Genomic DNA, 20,707 nt, shown 5'->3' on the forward strand with positions numbered 1-20,707 from the left:
TGCAAAGAAGGCTGGAGGTACCTGACGCATTAAGTTGGCAATTACGACTGCTCAGAGTTATATGCACTCTGTTGGGCATCCATAAAGCACCCCCAGAATTCACTTTCACTAGTAAGTGGACTCAGTTTGAATGCAGAAACACAGGCATCCGGGCAGAATACAAATAAGCCTAGACATGAATTAAGAGCCAGGAAGCAGAGTAATGAATAATGAAGCAAAGGGTTTGCCCGAGCCTCCTTTTAAGAAAATTGTGGGTTGTTAGTTGCTTAAGAGGGGAGGAGGCCATTGAGCATGGCGGCGTGAGCAAAGGGATGCAAGAACTGGCAGGATGTAGGCATGAGTCTACTGGAGCTTCTTGGCAGAACAGGGCTTTGCCTTTGGGTGTAAAACTGTCGAGTGGTTTAGGTGGTGGGAAGTCCTTGGAGGGGACTAAAAGCTACCAGAATTACGTGCCACTTTCAGACTCAACTTCTCCTTTCTGTTTGGGAAGACCCACTGTAAGTGCTCTTTAAATGGGGGTGCGGTGGGGGGAGTTATGCAAAACATTTTGCACATAGCACTAAAGTTCTGTTTTGCCCTGAGACTGAACAGTGGCTGGGTCAGAGGGGGAGGAGTTAATTCAATAAAGATGTCTAACCCGCGTACAGATCAACAATCCTAATCACTCAGAAACCTCTGGGTCAGGGTGTTCGCTCTCCAGGCTTCCTCGTCTCATCCGCCAGCCCAAGGCCGCAGCAACCGACTGGCGAGGCCAGGCGAGGCGGCCGAGGGAGCTTCACGCATGCGTTAGAAGCTGCCCCAGTTCCCCCCCACGCCGTCCTTTCTCGGAACAAAACTAGCGCGGTGCTCCTGAGCTCCGCAGTTTGCGTAGATCGAATTTCTTCCAGCTTCGCCTGTCGGTGTAGCTCCCGTGGGTGCCGCGGCTCCCCTACGCCGGGCGCATCCGCGAAGTGAATGGCTGGGCGCTGCGGGTGCGCCGCCGGCGTAGCGCAGAGACTGCGGGGGTGCGGCTGCGCAGGACGCCCGAGCGGGCCGGGTGCGCTGCTGGCGTAGCGCTGTGGAGGCCCGGGTGCGGCTGCGCAGGGCGCCGGAGCGGGCCGGGTGCGCTGCCGGCGTAGAGCGGCGGCCTGCGCGCTGGGCTGCGCGACGCAGGTAGCGCAGGCGGCTTTGGAGAATACACGACTGGGTGCAGCCGGGGTTTGGTACCGAGCGGAGAGGAGATGCACACGGCACTCGAGTGTGAGGTAACTATAAAACCCCGATTTGTTTACATTCCCTCCCCCAGAACCGGCCCCGTGCGCGGCGGAGCCTGGGAGTCCCGGGACGGCAGGGGAGGCCGGGAGGGCCGGGCTGGGGCTGCCACCGGGGCCTCTGGGCCGGGGCGCGGGTGTCTGCAGCTGCTGCAGGCGGCGACGGCGGCGGCGAGCCGGAGAGCCGCGCGCGGGGTCAGCGCGTGGCGCCGCGGCCAGCCGAGCGCGGTGGGGACTCGCGCCCCGAGCCTGCCGCGGGGCGGGCGGCGCCGGTTGGGGGCTCCCGCGGCTGCCATGCGGGGGGACCAGGGACCCGAGGCAGGTCCCAGGGGCTCGTCCGCAGGGGGTAACGGACGGCAGCGGCTCAGCTCCCGGCTAACCGAAAAGGCTTGGCGGGGCGCGCGGGAGAGGTGGCGCAGCCCACGGGTCCCGGAGCTGGGCGTGGGCGACCGTGGCGCGGCCGCGGGCTTTGTTCCCGGGTACCGGGGTGCAGGGCGGCGTGGGCGCGGTTGGCAGCAGAGGGAAGTGGCCGGTCGACCGGCCGCGGGGTCCGCATCCGCTCCACGGCTCGCTCCTCCCTTGGGGGGGTCTACTACGGAACTCCCCAGCCAGGCGAGGCCTCGGGTGGCGTGACGTGGAAGGGCTTCCTGTGGCTGCGGAGAAGACGCGTTCACGTGGGAGCCTGTCCACATGGGCCGAGTTTAAGGAGCTGGGCACGTGGAAGAAATGTCGCCGCAGGACGCCCCGCCACGGATTTGGAAGGGTCCTTCACCCAAGTGTCTGCTCCAAGAGTGACACAAAACATGAGTTAAAAGACAGTACAACCTACGATCTTCTAGAAACTTTCATTTATGTCCATTGTTAAGTGCGGTAACTAGCGTGTGACAGGTTTCTTTTATGTTTTCTTTTTGGGTGTGTATCTAATAATTAAGAAAAAGTAATACAAGAGGTCGAGGCTTAGAATTGTAACAGTACAGTCGAGAAGCCTTAACAAAGCAAGACTGCTGTGTACGGTGTAAGATTAGCATTCCCCTAATCTACAAGTATTTCAGTACGTTGTGAGTCATTTCTTCTGGACCTTGGGAATCCATCCCAGACACCCCACTTCCTGTGTGCATTGGATGTTACACTGGAAAGAAAGACATCGGTGATAAACGCTGTGAGGAAGATAAAATGTGCTGGCGGGCATTTTTAAACAAATTTTCTGTGTTTTCCAGACTAAAAGGTTTAGATTGTGACTACAGATAGGTAAGGATATAATGTATTGAGTTAAAATTGAAACAGTTAAGGGGAAAGTACATGTTTTTGATGGAGTAATCCATGTTTTAATAAAACACTAAATATCAGTGGTCCTGGTCTGCCTAATGACTAACTTCAAATTAGCAAGAACTGAAAATGCTCTTTAAAGGATTTCTTTCTAGCATTTCTGTAATCTTGCCCTGTATTGAAGTTACTTCCTCCCTGGAAAGTAACTAAATTTCAGTGCCTTTAGTCTCTCCCAAATTAACAAAAGGCAATTCTCTCAAGAAGTCATGATTAAGAACTCCTGTGGAAGGACAAGCTTGTGTTACTCTGAAAAGAGTGGGGAGGACTTTTTCTCAGGTGACACGTAAAGGCAGAGACAGACCTGCAAACCCAACTACTTGGGAGAAACGAAGCTGTCAAGTTCAAGTCCTGGAGCTTGTCTTTAAAAAGTGAAAAGAGCTCAGTGGGAGAAAACTTGCCTAGGTTCGCACAAATCTAGGCTCAGTCATTAGTACTGCAAATAGAAGCTCATGTGCATGCTCCTGGGTCCTGAGCTTCAGGTGAAAACCCTTACAAGGAAAGATGACGTGTGTTCCCAGTTTTTGATTGGGGATTGGGAGATACTTGGATATATTAAGTAGTGGGGAATTTTCTTGGGCTAGGATCCAATTCTAAACACTAGTTGCACTTTGATTTTTATATAGGCCAGTGCACGTGTACTGGCGGTGATTTTAGGTCTGTGTCCTGTAGTCGCCGCCATCTGAGTGAGACCTATATCCAGACAACAGCTGCATGTTAGGTCCCAGAACCTTATGGATTTGGAGGCATTTCAAGCCTTACAATGAGGTCTGCAGTCTATACAGTCCACTAATAGCTTGTCAACTGCCACCCTCATCCTACCTTTCTGTTCAGACTCTGTTTTGGTTGGCGCTGCTCCTGTGTAGCTCTTGTGTGCCTGGAACTCAGGATCCACCTTCCTCAGTCTTAGGCGTCCCCTTGGCTCTCACCAGGTACTGTTAGGAGGCTTAATGTTTAGCATGCAGGCATTGCCCTAGGAAACCTACGTGCCATATGGAGAAGATAAGGTATATATATATATATATGGGTGTGTGATTATTCAACAGCTGAGGTGACCATTTGCTCTTAATTAAATTTGACTTTGTTCATACTGTATTCCCTTTGACCCTGCAGAACCCTGGATATTGAGCAGTATTGGGATGCATTTAGGGATTTGGAGTGAGGTTAAACATTCAAAATCTGTATATACTCTTAGCTAATTTGGTTCTCTTTGCAGGTCGCTTTAAACTGAACTTAAGTATTACAAAACCTACTTGAGTTTAATTTAGCGATGAACTAAAGAGCTATTCGTCTAACCTTTTCTACATCCAAGCTTTTCTTCAATAATTGAATTTACTTCCTCTTTTTTTCCCCCCTTTTCTTTTGCCTGGTAACTGATGAACCTCAGAATGGTATTTAATGATTTCTACCACTTAGGCCTTTGAGAGGATACAACCTTTAAATCCATAATTCACGTAATAACTGATGACTGTAGATTTGCCTTTTTTTTATTTGTCCATTCTGTAGTTACATGTGTATGCTTTGATTTCTTTACAAAACTAGTTTATCGAAGGGAACCCTATTATCCCTCCTCCCACCCCCCCAGCAACGTTTTGTCACAAAGTATCTGTGCCTGTGATACATCCAGTGACTGGGCATAGGTAGCTTGTCAGGTTTAAATTTAGCATTCATGTAAAATCATTTGTCTAAAAATACTAGTCCTCATCAGTGTAGGGCCTCCCTCAGGAATGGAAACTCTACTGAGTTACGTATCAAAGGGACACTGTTACAAATACATTTAATTTAAAATCAATAGTCACAAAGTAGACAACTGAAAATGGAAGAGAAATATCACAGTGGTTTAATTTTAAGCCATCTTTCGTTATAGTGTAATTCACATTGAAAATATACAAAAGGCTGGGAGTTAGTAGCTGAGCCAGCTGCCATAGTGAGTTCCTTGGTTCTAGCCGTAGTCCTACAGCCCAAAGAGTAAATAGTCTCGTATTCTGTCTCAGTCTTTCTTTGAACCCGTTGCCTGCCGTGATCCTCAATAGTTTGCTGCCCCCTAGTGTTTGATTTACCTTGGAGTTTCTTGTTACCTGTCCTCTGTACTGAAGTTAGAATCTGCGTTCCCAGTGGCTTTCCTCCAGCTGGTTACCACTGCCAGTAGAAAATGTGCATGTATTTTTAAAAACTGATTGTGATTGGATTTAGTCTCCAGTTTTCCAAATATGGAAAAAAATTGGATAGACACAGAATCAAGTTACTTTTCAAAAGTATGTGTAAGCTTTTTTTTTTTTAACTGCGAAAACAATTTGTTAAAATGAGAGAGTTAGTGTCTGAAGTTAGCGTTGTATATGAGTAATGACAATTTTACTTATTTAATCTGGGCCTGTCTTGAGAAGGGTGTTAAACTTTCTGGCTTAATTTGTTTCATGTAACTTTATGTTGTACTGATAATAAAGTTTGAAAACGTCAAATGCACATGATGACCTTGTTTTAAAAATTAAGTAATTTTTAAATTAAGGAGTCTCTAGGTTTTTATCATTACTGCAAGGTTTCTTCATCTTTTATGATTTCAGATTATACCAGTTGTTAGGGTTTTTTTAAATACTTGTTTTTATTCTTTAAGATCTGTGATGGACCACAGCTGTGCTTAAATTTTTCTGAAATAAGAAACTGTTTTAATTCTCAATAAAAACTTACTGGAACATTTAAAAGTGTGTTCACTAAGTATAAAGCAATGTACAACTGAAATGAAAAGTTTAACAGCAAGGTTACTGAGATCATTCCCAACTCTGTAGGTCACACATAGTATTCAGAAATGTTAGAATACAACCGTGTAGTGTTGTATGACATAACAATATAAAATGTCATTTTCTTAATCATTTTTAATAGAACATAGTATTACAGGTTACCCAATGCAGGGAGTTTTTAATGTTAAAAGATGTTCTAACAGGTTGCTAGCAATAGTTAGAAATTTATGCAAATGTAAGGCTTACATCTTGTTCTAGTAGAGTGCTTGGGTTTGCTTTTGGACAGGGTTTCTAGAAGTTCCAGTAGCAGATTTTATAATTACCCACTTTTAAAATTATGCTTTTATAGTACCTTTAAAAGATACTTTGCTACTGAAACAAAGGGAGATACCAGCTAATACTAGTCCTTGAGTTAACATTTCAGCAGCTGTAACTTTGTCCTTAATTTGCATTCAACTTTCAGAGGTAGGCAGCTCATTCTGAAAGCTTTGAGGGGTGAGACATGAATCAGAACGCAAGGAGCATCCTTATCACAGAGCTGCTACAAACTGCAACAGGCCAGTCTTCATCCTGAACGTTCATCTGAGGCTTCCCACTGATGGAGTTAGGGTTTAGATCGATTGTCATTCCGTATAAGAGACGATCTCAGTCTGACGGGCTGGCGCACGCCTTTAATCCCAGCACTCGGGAGGCAGAGGCAGTCTGATTGCTGTGAGTTCGAGGCCAGGCTGGTCTACAAAGTGAGTCCAGGCCAGCCAGGGCTGCACAGAGAAACCCTGTCTGGGGGAATAAAAGAAAAGGTGATCTCAGTTCTGTGTCCTATTGTGCTATTTGATGTCTAACGACATTTCAGATGGGACTTTGAACTAAGATCTTTGTGGATTCATATATTTTGTGAACTTTTGAATTTTAAAATATTTTCTACTGAATTACTAATTCAGGTTCTGGGGTGTTTGCTTTTCTGTGGGCTAAATTGAGGGCTGTAATGGGACAAATCTTGCATGGACTGTCTTTGGATGGGCTTCGTCATTCGTGTGTGTCATCTGCAGCTGCAGATGGTAAGGAAGGAAGCTGTGGTGGAAGCAGCAGTCCCACACACCCTGGAGTTTTATTGTGAACAGTTTATATCTGTAGACCCTTGATATATTCTTAATACTCCATCATTATTCTACTCATTGCTTTTAAATATTTCCTGTCAGAATACTCAGTAAAGTGCTGGCTCAGATGATAACTCATACGTACCTGAGAAGCATTTTGGTCTCGCCCTTTGCATGCTGAAGAAGTAGCGCCTTCTGTGTTTGGAGGTGGGAGGTGAGCTGGCGTGTCCTGGAGGCCTGCGAGGGTCCCACCTGTGGTCACTGTAGGTGGCTGCGTCCCCGTGTCTCCTGGTTTTGCTTCTCTAATGCAGACATTATCACTGTCTTGTAACTCCTTCAGAGCAGGAGAGACATCCTCTTTGTTTTCATGCCTTCCTCTTGCCTCTGTTCCCATTGACTTTACATCCTGTTTACGCAGCTCATAGTTGTATACTTACAGGCTGGTGAGAGCGCATTACTGGATCTGTTAGCTCTAAAAACTCCCTCCGGAAGATCCTCTGAATATGTGAAGACATACACTATGCACTATGTTAGAAACATAACCTCTTCACAGGGACCATCCTTAGCACCAGAGCTGCTACAGATTGTACCGATCAGTTAGGTGTCATTAGTGATCTCTTCCTATGTTATAAATGAGGCCAGTAAAAATATAATAGAAGTGTATTCACATAATTGTAAAGCCTCATTTAATTTTAACAGACTCATATGTAAAATATGTAGCATCATATACTGTATGTGAAATGTAAATGCTTGTATACATTTTATATGTAATATATATAATATATAGTAAGTATACTAAGTATTTATATATTGTATAAAAATATGTTTTATACACACAAATATATATAAGTAATCTTTTCCTGTATGCTTTTTTAGAGTATAAGTGACAGTACAACAAAGGTGAATCTTGACTTTATCTGTTAAATAGTTTAAATGCAAGATAGAACAGTGTTAAAATGTTGTAATCATTACTCATCTTGGAGTTAATTATAGGCTAGTATCCCTAAATAATGACATAAATTAAAATTAAGATGTATACTGTGATTAAAACTACACTAAGGCTTGTGAAGTTTTTTGTTGTTGTTCATTGCTTTTTTTTTTTTTTTTTTTCCTCAAGTCAGAGTTTCTCTGTGTAGCCTTGGCTGTTCTGGACTCGCTTTGTAGACCAGACTGGCCTGGAACTCACAGGGATCAGCCTGCCTCTGCCTCCCAGAGCTCTGAGATCACAGGTGTGCACCACCACGCCCGGCTCTTGTGAAGTTCTTGACTGGTATGATTTTCTTCTACATATGCTAAGCTTTTTATTGATTCATTAGCTAAACATTTTCAAATTTCATTGAGGATTTTTTAAAAAATCAAACTAAAATACAGTTCAAAAACATCAAAACGGTTTATGAGTAGAGAAGTCTCCTATACCCTTTATATACATACATACATACATACATACTTACTTACATACATACATACATACATACTTACATACATACATACTTACTTACATACATACATACTTACATACATACATACATACATACATACTTACATACTTACTTTCATACATACTTACATACTTACATACATACTTACATACATACATACTTACATACATACATACTTACTTACATACATACATACATACATACATACATGTATATACACACTTTACATTGTAGTTGACTTTTGTGCCGTTCGCTGTTCCATCTCCAGGTGACAGTTTCCTTACTAGGCCTTCAGTCAGGCACGGCCTGCTGTACTGCAGCACGGCTCTTCTCGCCCTGCATACCTTCCCACTCCTGGACTAGTTCCTTAATCAACTGTAATCTTAGAACTTTAGTCAGTGTTATGTTTTGGTGCCTTAAACGTTACCACAACTGATCCGTTGTAAGGAACAACTACTTTTTTCTTTTCTGCAATACTTTCTTTTCTGACCTTAATATTTTTTCTTAGAAATCATCCTTGGCATTTCTTTTCTCTTATACATTAAGGTCCACATTGCCTGTGTTTTTTAATGTAGTTGCAAAAGGAAAATGAATTTCTTAAGTTTTTGTGCAAGAATTTGTACAGTTTTTTCTATGTTAGAAATGACTGAGCCTGGGAATAAGCATGTTACTGGGTTGGTAACTGGCAAATCAGTTTGGCCTTTGGATTCCATTTTTGTAAGAGATTGCTAAATGCCTAAGCTGTATCAATTCAGTTTGTCCAACAATTAGAGGAGCCCAGGGGCTCAAAGTATCTGTAACAAGGGTAAAAATGAACTGGTCAGAAAACTTTGCTGGTAGGGAAGTGGGCTCCATGTTGTCAGCAGCACAGAATGCCGGTCAGTGTTGGAAAGCGCTGCTCTGGGCTCTGTGGTCATTGCCCTACCACTGACCTCGTAGGGATCATCCTGCCTGGCAGGTCTGTGAGGGAGAAACTGCATCAGGGAGGTACCCTGTGAAAAGGCATAATACAGAGGGCGAGTAAGATGAGTGCCATGGTGAAAGCGTAGGCAGCGGCCACTGCGAGAATGAAGGCATGTCTTCCTCACGATGAAGGTTTTGTAAAGAAGGCTGTGCTGTGAGCACATGGAAGGAAAAGGAGTTGAGGCCTTCACTGAAGAGTAACAGTCACACATTGTGCTAGCTCTAAAGGCATGTCAGTAGTTACTGACTGAAAGGCATCTCCACCAGTGAGTTTTTACTGTCTCCTGTGTTCTTTGCATCTCCAGATAGAAAAGACTAGCAAAATAAATGTTACATTCGCACAGGATGCTTTAGGATCCCTGTACCAAAAGATCCAAGTGCTGAAATAAGAGTAGTTGTGCAGATATTTAATAAGACAGTAAATGCTTGTACATTAGTGTTCAGCGTACAAGGAATATTGGTGTGACATGTTGTTTATTGGAGTATTAGTTGGACGTATTGCTTAGTGGGGTATCTGAAATCAAGACATAGATGTTTATAGCCTACGTTTTTAAGTTACAGGGAGAGCAAGCACAGAGTTATACTCAGTTTCAGTGAACACATCTCCCATTGTCCTGTGACTGAGTCTCTGCAGAAAGTGTAGGAGATTTCCTCAACGGTGCTAGTTTTTTATTCGTTCGTTTGGTCACTGAAAGCTTTATTGGCATTCTAAACTGTGAACCTAGCTTTGGGGGGCTAGCTAGCTAGTCACATGGGGTTACAAAACAAAACAAAGCCAACCACTGTGCTGCAGGAGGATCCTGTTTCCTTCTGAGAACTCAGTACTGCAGTGCCATATCCTTAAATAACTCTGTACCGGCAGGGAGCTGGTGTTTGGATGAGGCCTTCCTACCCCTGCTGAAGTGGAGTTATCCTGATACCTCTAGGTTGTGCGAATTGGTCCTGCCTGTGCCCTTGTAATATTTTGATAGTATTCTTTTAAACTAGTACAAAGGGACTTTTCTCTCTAGTTTTGTGCGTTGTATCATTTTAAGCCAAACTTTAATAATGTCACATCTAGTAACAGTAATGTCTTACATTGATAAACCTATCTGCTTTCCAGAGCAGTTTTAATGCACTAGGTTAGTTCCCTTGGTAGATAAGCATAGATGTTCTTTGTTTTGCTGAAGACAGACAGTGTCAGTGCTGTGGTGAATAGATAAAGTATTTTGGTTTCTGGTCTGCAGTGTTCTATACAAGATAATCCATCTGGTGAATGCCTCAGAAATGAGCGTGAACACCAAGTGATACTACTGTCAATAACTTGTACTAAGTAACATGTAAATAATGCAAGATGGAAAATAAAAATGTGAGCCTTTTACCACTTAAAATATATGAATTTTTATTTTATTTTTTTCTTTGTTAACTATAAAACAAGCAGAGATCAATAACCCCACATTATAAGGGATAAGACGTCAAGGATGGTAATATTTACCTATGGACTCATAGCTAATAAGGCAGTCTAATCTTTAACAAATCTTTTAAGGAATTTAATTAGAAATTTATGTGTGTATGTCTATGTGTGTATATGTGAAAGCATGTGTGTATTTGTGTGTGTGTGTGTGTGTGTGTGTGTGTGTGCAGGCGCACACGCATATATAGCTACCTGGTGTACGTACAGTACATGTGTAGAAGTCATAGGACGGACGCCTTTGCAGAGCTGGTTCTCTCGCACCATCTTAATGTGGGTTCTGAGACGCAGATCTAGTCACTATGCTTTTGCAGAGGCAGTTAGTCCTGTCTCACCAGCTAGCCCTTCTCATAGTCCTGACATCTTGGCTGATATTCCCGGCACATTGTCACTTCTCACCTTTTCTCTGCATAGTGTTTTGATTGACAGAAGGAACCTACCTGTGTTTTCTTGAAGAGGTGCTATTATGAACCCTTAAAATACGTGCTTTTTAAAGTTTTCAAACTGTAGATACGTTTAGTTAAGGGATTTTTACATTTACTAAAAGCATGACATAGTTGTAGACTCCTAGGTGAGCAGTTTAGTGGTTTCTTTTCCAATTTCTACCTCTTTGCCTTTCAAATTAACAATTGAGAACATCAAAAGGGCTGGCATAAAGAACTTGTAATACTTTCCTGTTGTGTTGGTGCACGCCTTTAATCCTAGCACTTGGGAGGCAGATCGCTGTGAGTTCTAGGCCAGTCTGCTCTACAAAGCGAGTCCAGGACAGCCAAGGCTAACACAAAGAGACCCTGTCTCAACACCCCCCCCAAATACTTTCCTGTGAGTATTTATTGTATGTGGGTGCAAGAGTGACAACTGAGATAAGGTATTAACTATATTCTTCAAATACACTTAAATGCACTTTGTACCCTGTTTTTATTTTTTAAATGAAACAGGTGACATGCAGCGCTCATACTCAGTTGACTATCCTTTCTGGAAACCTAGTGTTGGAGATAGGAGCCTTCAGTGTATGTCCGCCATGTTAGTAACTCACTGAATGACTTTTATGTTACTTATATTGGCTAAATTTTAGTAGGAGGCAATTTCTTTTCCCTTCCAAATAGTTCTTGTGGTGTCTTAGATGAGCCATTTCACTAATGTTCCATCAATGTTCTAGTTATGGAGTATGAACTATGACTATGGAAGAAAGAAACCCTGGTTTTCAAGTCAGCTCAATGTCACCATCTTGAAATCTCACCTTAATGGTGCACTTCAGGGTTGAATGTTCTCCAGGGCCTGCCTGCCTTCCTTCCTTCCTTCCTTTCTTCTTTTTCTCTCCCCTCCCCCAGAAGAGCTTTTTGGTATATCCTTGGCTGTCCTGGACTCACTTTTGTAGACCAGCCTAGCCTCAAACTCACAGAGATCCACCTGCCTCTGCCTCAAGTGCTGGGACTACAGGAGTGCGCCACCACTGCACTCGGCCTTTTCTTTAATTTTCTACATTTACACTTATTTGTATAGAATAAGAGTAGAATAACTATTAGAAGGTTTGAAATAATATCAATTAGAGTATAAGGTGCTGTGTGCTATTACTTACTTGAAAAAAATGTAAAGCTATAGCTTGACATTATATCATAAAAACTTAAAATAGAATCACTAAAGAATGTTGTTGAGCCTGGTGTGGTGGTGCACCTGTACAGATTACATCTGTAATCTCAGCCCTTGGGAGGCAGAGGCAGGCAGATCTCTTGTGAGTTTGAAGCCAGCCAAGTCCACAAAGCAAGTCTTGGGCAGCCAAGGCTACAAAGGGGAACCCTATCTCAAAAAACAAAACAAAACAAAAGAATGTTGTAAGCCTTTATGGAATATCCTATCAAAGATCTCAAACTTTATCTTTATGTAAATTGGCAAAAATCATCTTTATTGTGTACAACAGTGTGTTTTGATTCATGTTTGCATTGTATACTGGGTAAGTAAGGCCAATTAACATTCACTGAGATATGTGTTCTGTACAGTTAGGACACTGCAAGCACTTAAGTGAGTCTTGTGCAGGTCTTCCTCATCTTCCTGTGTCCTTTCAACTGTAGTCCTGGACAACAGTGTGTTCTGTTAACAAGATAAATAATGCCTTTCCCTCTCTGACTAGAAATGCTTTTACTTAACCTTTCTGTGGGTGAAAGAGTTCATGTAAAATGTGACATTTGAGTACTTTCTGTAGTGGTAGCATTTAATCAGTATCGGTCTCTTTTGCTTTGAAAGTACCCATGGATTGTGTAAGACCACTGTGGAAAGATGAGTGGAAGGTGAGTTGGAAACAGAGCTATTTTTACAGCTGCTGAATTTTTAAACTATATCAAGTTTTTTTTTTTTAAAAATGTTTTTTTAACTCATTTGCACAAACTGTTGCCAGTTTTTTTTGTTTGTTTGTTTGTTTTTTGTTTTTTTCTGATTCGGAGTTGTAACCTGTATTCTTTGTACAGGCATTTAGAAATGAGATTGGTTGAATGGCAACCCACTTGCAGGGAAGCATTTATGGCTGGGTATAAAATTCAGCTGTTTTCATGAAGCGAAAAATACTCAGGTGGCCAGTACCAAGGTAGAGATAACTTAATAATGATCCAGAGTTATCCCAAGATGTCGCCACAGTGTGACCACAGCAGCACTGTAGAGCTCACATGCGAAGACAAAGTACAGGGGAACACTAATCAACTTCGTTTTTTCTTTCCATCCAAAGCAAAAATGTTGGGTTTGGAAGTAGTGTATAAATTAACCTTCAATTAGACATTATGCTATGATAGAATGCTTAAACTTTGAGCTGTGACGCTGCATAACAAATCGAGTGAATCGTGTTTGTAGTGACAGAATTCATCCTCCCATTTCTTGTGCAGTAGGATACAAGTGTCTGCAGAGCATAGCCGAAGTCCAGCCAGCTAAAAACCATCTTCAGTTATAAAGTTAATACTCTCAACATATAAAACCTGGAGAACTCTAAACCAGAGACATAATGGAATATTTTGCTTAACGTACAGTGAACTCCACTGAAGGTTAGGTTTTAAGGTGGAGTAATTCATGGCTGTGTGACACTTCCTCCATTCCTTTTCTACCCCACAGATGCTCTGTGGGAGTTAGAGAGCTCTCAGCTCCCGTGGAATGCTTACGAAGTCCATAAAGTTTAGGTGCCACTGCATCCCCTCAGCCTTCGTGTTAAGTGAGGTCAGCGGCTGTTGGCAGTTTGCAAGGAAGGAAAGTTGATGAGTGCCAGTGTCTACACCGCCCACCCCCCACTGCTGAGGGTAAACTTTCTGAACCCGTGTTTCCCTTTTTGTTGTCCTCCCATTGTCTGAGTTACCATCCATCCATGGAAGGTTGATATGTTTCTGAGTAACCAGAGCAGAGAGGCCCTTAAACCTGAAATGGTCTTAGACTGTTCTGAGACAGAAAAGAACTGGCTGATCCCCTTTGGCAAGTGGTCCTTGCAGAGCTGCTGAGCCTGCTGAGACGGATGCTTCAAACACATCTGCTGTCGTCGTACTGAAATTGCCAAATTTGTATTTTAATTTTAAAGGCTGCCAAGCTTAAGATTACACGTGTCACTTATGTTCTTATGTACCTGTCATTCGCCCTTGAATGTGGTAATTCAGAGACTCGAGACAAGAACCTTTGCAACACAAATGTAAAGAATGATGATAAATGTCAACATAAATCTCATGTATACTGTGCATAGATTTTGTGTTTTGTGGCATCATTCATTTGAAGTTTTCTAATCTGTATTTATTACCACTGGTTCCTATTCATTGAACAGTGGGAAAGTGCGCGTGAAGAAACCTTGTGACATTAGTGTATCTCATGAATGGATAACTCACGCCATCTCCTTACACTAGCGTCTCAGTGGGAACATGAGAACCCTGCAGGGGGTGCTGTGGAGAGAGAGGAACAGGAGTCTTCTTCCCATTAGTAACAACTGGCTGGATCATCCATGGCCTTTTCATTTTCACTAGTGTACAAGTAAAGTTAGTATGAATTTATCCTCTGAATCATTCTCCTTAACATTGCAGTGCTTATTAATAAAAGTGTTTAGTGTCCTAAGTGGGCGCCATGGGGTACTGTTCCCTCAAAATTTTTTCTCATTTGAGCATTAAAATGTCCAGGTTGGGAGAGCTATGTGAAACATACAGAAGGCTGGTCTTTGGAGGACACAGGCCAGGGAGCCTGCTGCTTAGATAAGCACGCCCCTACCAGAGCGCAGCTCAGCTGCTCATCCTGCTGTGTTTGAGAAGCCAGCATCCAGGCCAGGACATGTCCCCTCCTCTTCGTGAGACATTTTACGTTAATTCTAAAGCATACAGCATTTTCTTTACCCATGGCTGGTTATTATTGCTTACGTGCAGCAGGATGCCCAGAGTTGTCATCCTGGTCTTGCTGTTTTTCAGGGAGTCCTCCTGGTGCTTTCCTACGGCTTCTGTGACAGAGTGCCTCAAATTCATGGCTTAACCAGCACAGCCCTGGAGGCTAAGCAAGGCTGAAACCCAGGTGTCAGCAGACACAGGCTCTCTGGAAAGTGTAAGGAAGGATCCTTAATTTCCTCCTTGCCGTTACCTCCTTTCTGGTGGCTTCCAGCTCTTTGGTGTTCTGTGACTTCTAGTCACATCATTAAATTTAATATGTTTTTAATGGTGACTACCAATGAGACTGTATAAGAAACTGAAATATTTGGGTTAAAAGTCAAATCTCTGTGTACTTTTGGAATGACATACAATCATAGATTGTAAAAATGCTTAGCCCATATGTGTCACATATGATGCAAACTAATATATGCATTATTATTATATATATAAAACCTTCAATTGACTACAGCATCTAACTAGGGGTGTTATTGCTATAAATTATTAGACCTCAAACCCAAGATTCTGACGTACCAGGTCTGGGTAGGGTGTAATGATTTCTTTATCTAACTCCAAGGTGCTCTTGATGCACTGACTCTGCTCCAGACTACCCTTCGTTAGCCACTAGAGCAGCTTTCCTAACTCTTTGAGAATCTCATACAGTGCACTGTGATGCTCACCCCTTCCCCAGTTCCTCTCAGAATCACGCCTACCTCTGTGCCTATCATTTGCTGCTTTGCTTTTTTTTTTTTTTCCAGAGATGCCTTTTTAACAGAAATGGTTAATTTTAATGAAGTAACTGATACTAGCTTTCCTCTTTTCAAGTGCCTTCTGTCTCCTAGCTTGAAGTTCTTAATTTCTCAAGTAATTTTTGTAGGTCTGCAATTCCTAGTAAGAGCAGTCAGAGTCACATGTGGCTGTTGGGCTGGATTAAGATGTGCTTTATGTTATATTGATTTAAAATACACGCATCAATTCCAATGTATAGTGTTAGACAGGAGGTAAAATGCCTATTTAACAGATTCAGACGTGAAGTAGCTAGACTGTAATGTGAAATTAGTTTCAAAGTTTTACTCTAGAAAAGCTCAAAATACCCAAACTGGCTCACATGCTCTTTCTAGATTCTAGAAGTGTGCTTTTCGGTAGACCTTACCATAGTGATGATAGTGTTCTGTGTCAGCTTTGTCCAAGACTGCGACCCTTAGCTGCATGTGGAGGTACAGCATTTTAAACGCCTATGATAACCAAGAAACTGAATTTTAAATTCTAATTCAATTAATTTAGGTTCAAGTACCCACATCCTGCTAGTAACTAATGCGCTGACTAACGTTTTTGGACACTTCTGTGTTAGCATTTATTGTGTGAAATTTGGCCTCTTACTTTATCTGTAGTTGATTCTGTGTGTGGGGTCAGAGATCAACCAGGTGTTCTTCTGTGTACAAACTGAGCCATCCGGGTGCCAAGACTATTTTTTGTTCCTTTGGCATATTTCTTCTTCAAGTTCACATTTTTAATCTCTATCTCTCTGTCTTTCTCGCTCTCTTCCTCACGTGATTCCCCCTCTCTCTCCCACGTGCGCGTGGGTGTGTGTGTGTGTGCACACGTGCACAAATGCCACAACATGCCTCTAGAGGTCAGAAGACAACCTTGTAAGAACGTGGATTCTGGAGATGTAACTCAAGTCACTGGGCTTGGCAGCAAGCACTTTATTACTGAGCCATCTGGTTGGCCTCCCTTGGTCTATTTTTGCACCAAATACCGCACTGCCTCTAAGAGCTAACAGAACACATATGTGTCCCAGTTTGTGTCCCCTTCAAACTTGTCATGGCCGTTCTTGACCTTCACGGTTTTCACATACACTTTAAATACAGCTCATTGCTTTTCACAAAGTAACTTGTAGGATTTGGATTGAGATTGTGTTGGATCCATAGCCGCAATAGTCCTGTGCCTTGAGAAATGTATATTGATTAAAAGGGCTGTACATCAATACAATTAAATAAAAGAGGCTATTTTTCACAGAGGGTTTTGAGTCAAAGAATGACTATAGTCATGGAGGAAATGAGATCAAATACTTCAGTGGATTGGCAAATGCAAAATAATTTTTATTATCCTGAATGTATACACACATCAGCTAACCATCTGTTGCTTTAAATCTCTTTAGGGAAAACAGAAATGAAGGTGCATATACACACAAAATTCTGCCTCATCTGTTTGCTGACATTTGTTTTCCATCACTGCAACCACTGCCATGAAGACCATGACCATGGCCCCGAGGAGCTTCACAGGCGCCATCGTGGGATGACGGGGGCGGAGGCAAGCAAATTTTCAGTGCAGGATGCTGAAAATGAAAAAAAGTACTATATTGAGAAACTTTTTGACCGTTACGGTGAAAATGGAAGATTATCCTTTTTCGGTCTGGAGAAACTTTTAACAAACCTGGGCCTTGGGGAGATCAAAGTCGTTGAGATCAATCATGAGGACCTTGGTCACGATCATGTTTCTCACCTGGACATTCTGGCAGTTCAGGAGGGAAAGCATTTCCATTCGCACAGCCACCAGCATTTCCACAATCATTTAAATGCAGAAAACCACACCACCACCACTGTCCCGGCGAAAAGAAACTACAAATGCGACCCGGACAAAGAGGCAGCTGAAGTTCCCATCAAGTCCGATGACAGGCACCTGCACGACCACACCCACCGCCTCCACCATCGCCATCGTGGGCATCATCACCTGGACCACAACGCGACTCGCCGTGTTCACAATGATTCCGTCGCTCATAGCGAGCATGGGGAGCCTGGCCACGGACCTTCCATGGAGACCAATAAAACACAAGAACAGTCTGGAGTTAAGCCATTGAAGGTCAGGAGGAAGGAGAAAGGGAAGAGAAAGAAAGAAAACTCCGAGGCTAACACGCCAGGCTTCCTCCCCAGCCACGGTCATGCTGAACAGTATGAGCATAATCGGGTTCACAAACTGGACCGTGGACATAGCCCAGGCCACCCGCACGCGCACCTCCCCGAGCACAGTGGCCATGACCTTGGCCATGGACACCAAGACCTTGATCCTGACAACGAGGGTGAACCTCGACACGCCAGTAAGCGAGAAGCGCCGCATGTGAAGAAAAGTGCGATTTATTCCACTCCCAGCCACAAGGACCATAATGAAGATGGCCGGCAACATGAAGTAGGTACACACGGCACGGACGGCGGCGTCTGGTGGTCCCTCAGTGGTGTTAGGTAGCTGTGGGACAGCCTAGGTAAGGGTAAGGTTACCTGCAGAGTGGCTACGTCACAGCTCAGCAGATATGTACCTGGAACATCAGGTACCAGGATTGAGGAATCAGAACTGATGCTGGGAATTTAACCAGGATTTGACTTATTCTCAAATGTGGAGCCCTCAAGCCTAGTATAAATATTTAAATGTTGTTTGAAAATATGTTCTTTATTTTACTATGTTTGTTTTTATGAATTCTGGCTCTCCATGTAACAGTTTTCCTGTAAATGCTATAGCTGGTTTCTAATATGAGAAAGTACTAAATCAGGTTTGCCCTTGGTCAGCCTGACCTTTTCAGAAGTAGCTAGCTTATCTTGCATAGTTATTAATTTAGTGAAATAAGTTAATGGTTCCAAGTCATTATTTCATCTTCTGAGTTTCTGTGCATGCATTGGGCTTCTTTTCTGTTATTACTTTATGATAAGGCCTATTGTGATATCACAGACCTGGATGAATACAAAAATACACAATGATAGAAAATTCTAGTACTACTGGAGTGGTCTTATTTTTCTCCTAAATCTTCATACTTTTGGAAGCTTTTTACCTATAATTGTGTCCTCAGTTTTTTAAAACTGTATCTCCTTTTTGTTACATGTATACCAATACTATCTTTATATTTCTAATAATCTCATTAAAATTTAGTTTGTTGAATTTATGTTTATGTGAGTAGTAAGCAGTTCTGTCCAACATGGGAAGTTGATGTGCTTCTGTCATTGTCACTACCTTGAGATTAGTGTGCATTTTTCTTCCTGGCTAAATCACCAGCAGTTATAAGCAGTGGTTTTAGGAAGAAAATATATTAAAATCTTAATGAGATTTCAAAGAGCACTTTTATCAATATGGGTAAGAGTGCAATGCCTTCCCTAGATGATAGCGTGTTCAATTCTTATACTTCCTGTCCGAGTCATGGAGGCATGGCTCACTCATCTTTCCTGTACGGTGTCTCGCTGGTTCAGTTTTATGTGAACACCTTTGGAAAGGATGATTCTTAGGCATTTGTCCTGCAATCGTTTCTAGTGACATTTAGAATATTTTAATTTCACAGTAACTCATTTTCTACATAATCTTAAAAACCTGCTTATACTCTGTTTTTTCCGTTTCCTTGCAGTGTTTGAACGTCACTCAGTTGCTGAACCACTTTGGTCTTGGAGCCAACTCTCCCATCTCGCCTGATCTGTTTACGTACCTTTGTCCTGCATTGCTGTATCAGATTGACAGCAGACTTTGTATTGAGCATTTTGACAAACTTTTAGTTGAAGATTTAAATAAGGATAAAACTCTGATTCCTGAAGATAAAGCAAATATAGGGGCATCAGGTAAGAAAGACATTATTTTCTCCTTAAGATTGTACTCGTATTGTCTCTTAAATTATAGCTTAATTAAAGAGAAATAGTAAATCGTTGGTTTCATTTAGGTGTCATCTTTTAATGTTCTGATCAGATTTATATATACACAGAAAATACTGGAGGAAGCAAAGAGGCTTAGTATTTTTTATTTCTTCTGTCCTTATAAAGGAGTGTTTTGCTGCAGACAAAGAAGATTAAAAAGGAAATAGGAAGCTTTCTTGACAAAGCAGTGTAAATAATGGGGCCTGTGACTAAAGTTATTTTACAACACAATTATGCAGTCTTCAGCAGGGCTAGGGCTTCAGGAAAAGCAAAGACGAGTGGAAGCCGGAGGCGAAGGAGTGTGACTGTCTCAGACATGCCACGTGGCTCGCATGCCACCTGCGTCCCGGTGACGCGTCAGCACTGTTTCCAGATTGCTCCTGCTGTCCCGTTGGCCAGGCAGCGCCACTGTGATGGTCCTTAGGCTTCCCTCCCGGGTCTGCTCTCCCGCTTTTCTCTTATGTAATCGTTAGTCCAGTCGTGTGCGTCTTCTAACTCCATGCACTCTGTTATAAAGGGGCTTATAGTCATCTTGTTTCTATTTGGTTTTTTGATTTGTGAACTAGCGTATTGCCTTTTTGCCTGTCTTCTTATGCCTTGCAAGTCTCTAACACTTAAACTAGATTTATTTTCTAAACTCTAAGTGAGATCCTCCAGCCCAGAAGTTTTTGTTTCTAATGGTGATGGTTAACAGTGTATTAGCAGTTTAGTTTGTTTACTTTACAAACACGTGTTGCAGGCATTCTTCTGAGCTCAGTTCATCCGCTCCTCCCAGCAGCCCTATGGGGCAGGTCCTGCTCCTGCCCCTTGCCTCCCAGGGGGTTGCGCTAGGCTTCAGCCTATATAATTAGCACACTTTGGTATTTATATGTCAAATGTTTTTTAATGCTTCTTTTTTTCTCACTAAATTTCAGCAATAATTCTGAAAGAAAATTTTTGTTATTCTTATTTTTCATGTGTAGTTTGTTTTCTTTTTGGATAGAATGTGTGGCATAAAGAAGTAAGTTGCCCACAATTCACAGGCTTAGTGAGTGACAGCCCACACACGTTAACGTTTGCCTGATAAAAATTGTAGGCAGCTCATCCTTATGCCATTACCTTCTAAATTTGGCTGAATCCTGAATTCCTCTGTGATGTTTGTCTTTTTTTTTTTTTTTGGTTTTTCGAGACAGGGTTTCTCTGTGTAGCCTTGGCCATCCTGGACTCACTTTGTAGACCAGGCTGGCATCGAACTCACAGCGATCTGCCTGCCTCTGCCTCCCGAGTGCTGGGATTAAAGGCGTGCGCCACCACACCCGGCTGTGATGTTTGTCGTTATCTTTGCACTATTTAATAACTTTCTGTCCGGTGTCTGGTACTTTTTTTTTTTTTACGTGTAAAGTGTACCGTGCCTTATGATTTCAAGGTCGAACCCTTTGCTTG

The 20,707-nt window shown here is 42.5% G+C and overlaps 1 protein-coding gene across 3 annotated transcripts in view; it reads left to right on the forward strand.

The window, feature by feature from the left end:
- Positions 1–276: 276 nt before the first annotated feature.
- Positions 277–20,707, forward strand: part of Slc39a10 (solute carrier family 39 member 10) — a 46,349-nt gene continuing 25,918 nt past the window's right edge. Inside the window, exons 1-4 of one of the 3 annotated variants that reach the window (XM_051153818.1) lie at positions 1,098–1,244; positions 6,508–6,619; positions 16,783–17,807; positions 19,006–19,213. In XM_051153818.1, the coding sequence (XP_051009775.1) occupies positions 16,794–17,807; positions 19,006–19,213 (1,222 nt within the window). In that variant the 5' untranslated portion in view covers positions 1,098–1,244; positions 6,508–6,619; positions 16,783–16,793. Of the gene's footprint in view, positions 498–1,097; positions 1,245–6,507; positions 6,620–16,782; positions 17,808–19,005; positions 19,214–20,707 lie in introns of those variants that run through there. The other 2 variants (XM_051153819.1, XM_051153817.1) reach the window with 2 other exon arrangements.

The sequence above is a fragment of the Acomys russatus genome, chromosome 12 (genome assembly GCF_903995435.1).
Source record: "Acomys russatus chromosome 12, mAcoRus1.1, whole genome shotgun sequence".
NCBI classification, from domain to species: domain Eukaryota; kingdom Metazoa; phylum Chordata; class Mammalia; order Rodentia; family Muridae; genus Acomys; species Acomys russatus.